The sequence below is a fragment of the Mastomys coucha genome, unplaced genomic scaffold, assembly GCF_008632895.1.
Source record: "Mastomys coucha isolate ucsf_1 unplaced genomic scaffold, UCSF_Mcou_1 pScaffold18, whole genome shotgun sequence".
In the NCBI taxonomy this organism is placed as follows: domain Eukaryota; kingdom Metazoa; phylum Chordata; class Mammalia; order Rodentia; family Muridae; genus Mastomys; species Mastomys coucha.
In genome coordinates, this window is record NW_022196900.1 from 74,640,640 (window position 1) to 74,646,505 (window position 5,866).

General features: G+C 54.6%; 1 protein-coding gene across 1 annotated transcript in view; it reads right to left on the minus strand.

The window, feature by feature from the left end:
• Positions 1-4,981, minus strand: part of Plk3 (polo like kinase 3) — a 5,893-nt gene extending 912 nt beyond the window's left edge. Inside the window, exons 1-13 of the mRNA XM_031378330.1 lie at positions 4,533-4,981; positions 4,317-4,424; positions 4,111-4,227; positions 3,824-3,953; positions 3,645-3,732; positions 2,802-2,897; positions 2,511-2,709; positions 2,292-2,418; positions 1,989-2,080; positions 1,652-1,745; positions 1,431-1,514; positions 1,173-1,335; positions 900-1,029 (exon numbers count right to left, since the gene is read on the minus strand). Coding sequence (XP_031234190.1) covers positions 900-1,029; positions 1,173-1,335; positions 1,431-1,514; positions 1,652-1,745; positions 1,989-2,080; positions 2,292-2,418; positions 2,511-2,709; positions 2,802-2,897; positions 3,645-3,732; positions 3,824-3,953; positions 4,111-4,227; positions 4,317-4,424; positions 4,533-4,742 — 1,638 coding nt within the window. The 5' untranslated portion in view covers positions 4,743-4,981. The remainder of the gene's footprint in view (positions 1-899; positions 1,030-1,172; positions 1,336-1,430; positions 1,515-1,651; positions 1,746-1,988; positions 2,081-2,291; positions 2,419-2,510; positions 2,710-2,801; positions 2,898-3,644; positions 3,733-3,823; positions 3,954-4,110; positions 4,228-4,316; positions 4,425-4,532) is intronic.
• Positions 4,982-5,866: the final 885 nt, after the last annotated feature.

Here is a 5,866-nt window from a genome sequence, read left to right on the forward strand (position 1 = left end):
GTGAGTACACTATAGCTGTCAGACACACCAGAAGAGGGCATAGAACCCCATTACAGATGGTTGTGAACCACCATTGGTTGCTGGGAATTGAACTCAGGACCTCTGAAAGATCAGTCAGTGCTCTTAACCTCTGAGCCATCTCTCCAGCCCCCGGTGGCGCACGCCTTTAATCCCAGCATTTGGGAGGCAGAGGCAGGTGGATTTCTGACTTTGAGGCCAGCCTGGTCTACAAAGTGAGTTCCAAGACAACCAGGGCTACACAGAAAAAGCCCATCTTGAAAAAACAAAACAAAATAAAATTATTTTATATATATATGGGTACACTATCACTGTTTTCAGACACATCAGAAAAGGGCATTAGATCCAGTTACAGATGGTTGTGAGCCACCATGTGGTTGCTGGGAATTGAACTCATGACCTTCAGAAGAGCAGCTAGTATTAGAGCAGCCAGTGCTCTTAGCCGCTGAGCCATCTCTCCAGCCCTACTTCTTTTTTATTTTTGTTTGTTTGTTTTTCGTTTTTTCTAGACAGGGTTTCTCTGTGTAGCCCTGGCTGTTCTGGAACTTACTCTGTAGAACAGGCTGGCCTCAAACTCAGAAATCCACCTGCTTCTGCCTCTCAAGTGCTGGGATGAAAAGCGTGTACAACCACTGCCTGGCCCCACTTTTTCTTAAAGATTTATTTTGTGAGTACACTGTAGTTGTCGTCAGACACATCAAAAGAGAACATTGGATCTCATTACAAATGGTTGTGAGCCACCATGTGGTTGCTGGGAATTGAACTTAGGACTTCCAGAAGTGAAGTCAGTGCTCTTAGCCGCCGAGCCATCTCTCCAGCCCTCAGCCACTATCTTTGAGCCACCCCTTCCCCCTAAAGTGCCCCTCCCGCAGCCCACACACCTTCATGAGGTGCTGCTCCATGTAGGAGGCGAAAAACCGCAGGATGCCCAGCTGAGGCTGCAGAGCACGGGGCACAGAACCCACAGTGAAAGAGAAGTGCTTCGTGCTGGTTGGGTTGTAGTGCACCATCCTGAAAGTGAGAATGTAGAGAGGAGGAGGAGCTGGCACCACCATTCCTCCCCAAACCCCTGAGCACAGAAACACACACCCAGGTGCAACCCTGCTGAGTACAACAGCCTAATTAACTACAAAGCACGCCAAAACAGCACTTACTTCCTATTGGCTGACAGGGCCATGTGTGTGCCATCATTGAAGAGCACGGCTACACGGCGGCTGGACAGCTGATAGCCAAAGCCAAACTTGTTGGAGTAGTCAACCCACTTGCTGACCCACACCAGAGGCTCTGGCTGTGCCAGCGGGGCTGGGTTCTGTTCGGCTGTGATGGGAGAGGAGGGAATGAAGACTTCTCCCTGGCCTCTGGGTCAAAAAGAACTGGGCAAACTACTCATACTCAACAGAGCCCAACCTTACCTGGGGGCATGAAGGCCACACAGTTTCTCAGTGCACAGAGGGCAGACTCCACCACGGTGGCCACAGTCAAACCTTCTTCAAACCCTGAAGGGAACGGGGCACTGACATTCAGGCAAGAGCTGCCCGGGGGGCCCAGGTCACGTCCCTCAGCCAACTACTCCCTTCAGGCCCCTTGTGTCCACCCCAGAACGCCTAGCACCTCTCAGCTTCCTGCTCCTCACCATCTCCACTGCTTGCCAGTGTCCCACGGGGTGAGCTGTCCTCCACAGCTGTCTCTACCAAGCTGGCAGGGACCAGGCCTGAAGCTACGGGAGCCTGGACAGTTCGGTAGAGAGGAAGTGAAGTTAGGCCCCAAATTCCAAATCCTTGAAAGTCCAATGGCCCAGCCCTGTCCCTGGCAGCTCTCAGGGCACCCCAGGTCAGCCTCAGCTGGCTAATGAGACACAGCCAATTAGGCCACCACGAGGTTGGATGCTTCATCAGCCTTTTATGCTGGGCTTCCCTCAGCTGCTAGGGTCACGGTGAGTCAGGGGAATAATGCTCACGTGAGCACCTCACCTCCGGCCTGACATCTGGATGACCGATGGATGTGCGCATGAGGCCGCTCACTAAGCAGGAGACATTATCCTGTTCCTCAGAATGGTTCTTATCTGGGGGGTGAAGGAGAATATAGCCCTGAGTCTCCTGCCTCATCACATTTTTGAAAGTGTTCACACACAGGCAGATCTCCCCGAGCGCCTAGACAGCACATGCTCTCCCTTGAGTCTGCAGACACCCACACCCTTGAAGCAACCCCCACCCCACCCGAAAGTAACAAGCCACTACTGCTTTATACCCTCAGCCCACTGGCACCTGACTCACTCTTGTTCTTTTTCCTGCCAAACAGGCTCTTGGTAACTTTGGCAAACAAACTCCTCGCAGGGTTGGGGGGTGTCAGATCTGGGACGGTCACACAGCTGCTGACAGGAAGACGATCAGGGGTGTAGCCCTGAGGAAAACAGCGGCAGTAAGACCCCAAGGGTCCTGGCTTCTGTGTGTCCTCTAGGAACACTGAACTCCAGTGTCTGAAGAACCACAGACCTTTGTAAAGAAGTCGTGGCGCAGGATCTGTTCAATGGAAGGGCGGTCTCGGGGTGAAGCTCGAAGGATGGCAGCCAGGAGCTGCCGGGCAGGCAGTGAGAGGCTGGCAGGCAGCGTGTAATGAACCTGCTTGATGCAGCGGTATGTCTCCTTCAGGTCAGCTGTCTCAAACGGGGGGCTCCCACACAAGAGCGTGTACCTAAGCCCAGGAATGGGAGATTGGGAGTAAAGTCCTGGGGACTCCCCACCCATTCACCTACCACTTGTCCAACCAATGACTTTGACACTCACATGACACAACCAAGTGACCACACATCTGCCTCGGGGCCATGACCCTGTCTCAGCAGCACTTCTGGAGCCACGTAGTTGGGAGTGCCACAGATGGTCCTGAAAGAGGGCAGGCGGAGAGAGGAAGGCTCAGACCCAGCCCAGCGCCAGTACCCGCCCCCATTCCTGCCCCTGCTGTGAGTTCAGACAAAGCAGCTGCCTGTCACCAAAGGCCAGAGAGCTCCTGCTTGTCTTGGGACAATGGAAGCTGGGAATGGCAGCTGAGCCCTCACCCACCCCTCTAGGCCCAGCTGCTCAGCTGCTCTGCAGGACAGAAGGGCCTGACCTATCACAGCCCCCTTTCCCAAGGTCAATACAGAGGGTCCACGACTGATCCCTTCCCCCACTCCCGTCTGTCAAACACTCACTAGGCTGTCACCTCCAGTCGTTGTCTGTGCCAACACCAGCTGTCATACCCTTCTCATAAAGACTCACCTGCCACACATGCTATGCTACATACACCCTGTCCCAGTGACCACAGCAGGGTCACTTAGACACAAAGGGTATCATGTCATCATGATCTGTCATTCCCACTCAGTTGTCTTACACACACATGCTCACTGCCCAGCCTATGTTTTCCCCATACATTTCCAAAAATCCTAGACACCCATCTGTGCCACACATTCATAAGATTGCTGCTGTCCTTCTCCACCTAACTCAGTGACCTAGGTTGCCACCTCTACTGTCACATACAGACAACCCATCATTACCCCTTCCCTGGTTATCCCAAGTACACATCTGGTCACCTTGCTTCCCAATCGTCTGTGTCACCCATCCCCTCACTGTGGCCAGCATCCCCTCACTTACTTTTTCCTCTGCTCTGGGGGCTCTAACCGAGCCGCCAGCCCAAAATCCCCCACCTTCAGTTCCATGTTATCGGTGATGAAAAAATTTCCTAGATAGTGGCAGAGAGACGTGTCAGATTCTTAACTCCTTCTCCTCTCTTCCCATTTCTCCACCCTTCCGACCAGACCCAGGAATCTCACCCAGCTTGAGATCTCTGTGCAAGATACCCCTCTGGTGCAAGTACTTGAGGCCAGAAAGGATCTGCCGCAGGTAGTAGCGAACCTCTGGTTCCAACAGGGTGTGTCGGGCCTTCCAGATGTGGGCCAGGGACTGCAGAAGGACACTGTTTCAGACCCCCGCTTGCCTTCCCACACCCGCCCTCCATCTGTATTTGCTAAAGATAACAAGAACCCAGTTTTGGGTCTTAAGGACCCGCTTCCTCCCCCACCCCTGTTCCCAATGAACGCACCCCGCCCCCATTCCGGACCTTTCGGCTACAGAGCTCCAGGAAAATGTATATGTTGTCAGCATCCTCGAAATGATGGGAAAAGCGAACGATATGGCGGTGCTGTAGGTCTCGGTGCAACTCTATCTCATTTAGGATCTGTGACGGGGGAGCGAAATCTTCATCTTTCCAGGGTTCCCACGCCACCAACCCCTCCCCATCCCTTGGACCGCAGGGCCTGGACTCACCTTCTCGCGCTGATGCGGCTTGGCGACGCGACTCTGAGGGATGACTTTGACCGCGTAGGCTATACCTGTCTCGGTGTCAGTGGCTTCATAGCAGCGAGCGAAGCCCCCCTAGAAAGAAGAAGCTGCATCATCGGTCGGGGCGCTCCGGAGTGGCCGGGTCCGGCCCGCAGAGCTCCCCTCTACCTCCGTCAACGCCACCCCAGAGCCCCGACCCACCTTGCCCAACAAGCGGCCCTTGGTGTAGGTACGGCCGCTGAGAGGGTCGGTGATGAGGCGACCAGGATCCGGTGCCGGTGGCCCGGCCAGCACCTCAGGCTCCGACCGCGGGGAGGCACTGGCAGGTGGCCCCGGGCCGGCGGGGGGCGCGGACGGGACAGCCGCGCGCGGGAAGGGGCGCGGGGACAAGAAGCCGGCGGCGGGCTCCATGCGGACCGCGCGGCGCAGCGCCTGCCGAGCTGGTTCTCGGTTCCGCCCGGCCCCGGCCGCGCGTGGCGCTGCCTGGTTTCTCTACACTGCGATCGCGCCCAGGAGTGGGGGGGGAGCCCGGCGTTTTTATCAATGAACCCCTGCCCCCTCCCCGGTGTTTCGTCATCTCGAGCTCCGCCCCTTTCCTGGCAGCCAGGCTTGCCATTGCTGGGCCTTACGTCACCTAAAATATCCGCCCCTTGCCTGGGCGTACGTAGAGGCCACGCCTCCTGCTCTGGCCTTAAAGGCGCCCCAGTAGAGCTAGTTGCCTGGCAGGTGTAACTCTGCTCAGTCTCTCTAGGCTGCCCAGTCCAAGTGGCTCTTTTTTTTCCTTCATCCTTCGAGTGTATGCCAGTCAGAGTGCAAACCAGTTATCCAGAGCATAACTTTCGAGCAACCACAATCTCCTTAGCATTCCAGCTGAGGAGGAAAGGCAGGGGTGATGCAAACTTTGCTCAGTGCACATCACCAACACAGGTGGTCTCCTGTAAGCATCTTACCCTCCGGTACAGAGCATGCTGCCCTCTTCGGGAATAGCACGCTTCAGAGCCCGATTTACCTGGTCTGGGACTGTGCAATGGGTTGGTAGAACAGAGCCTGATATTTAAGGTTTTATTTTTGCTTTTTTTTTTTTTTTCAAGACAGTGTGTCTCTGTGTAGCCCTGGCTGTCCCGGAACCCACGCTGTAGACCAGGCTGGCTTGGAAATCAAAGATCCACCTGCCCTTGCCTCTCAGTAGTCAATGTTTTTACCATGTTCCAGGCTACATCTTCTGCTACTCACTTCATTATTCTTTGGAGGGAAAGAAGAGCTGAGGCAGAGTAGCTGCCATGTGATCCAGGCTGACTTTGAACTCGAGGTCCTTCTGCCTTCACCTTTGACACATGATGGGACTATAGACATGCACCTCTGCTCCAGACACTGAGTTCCTCATTACATTCTTAAAAATATCTTTTGCGCTGAGTCAGCAGACAAAAGGCCAGAAAGTGAGGTGCTAGAGACCGGCAATTGAACAGTTAGTACTGAAGCCAGTTGGAGATCAACTCAAGTAGATGGCAGGGGTCTATGATCTATGTGGAATCTAT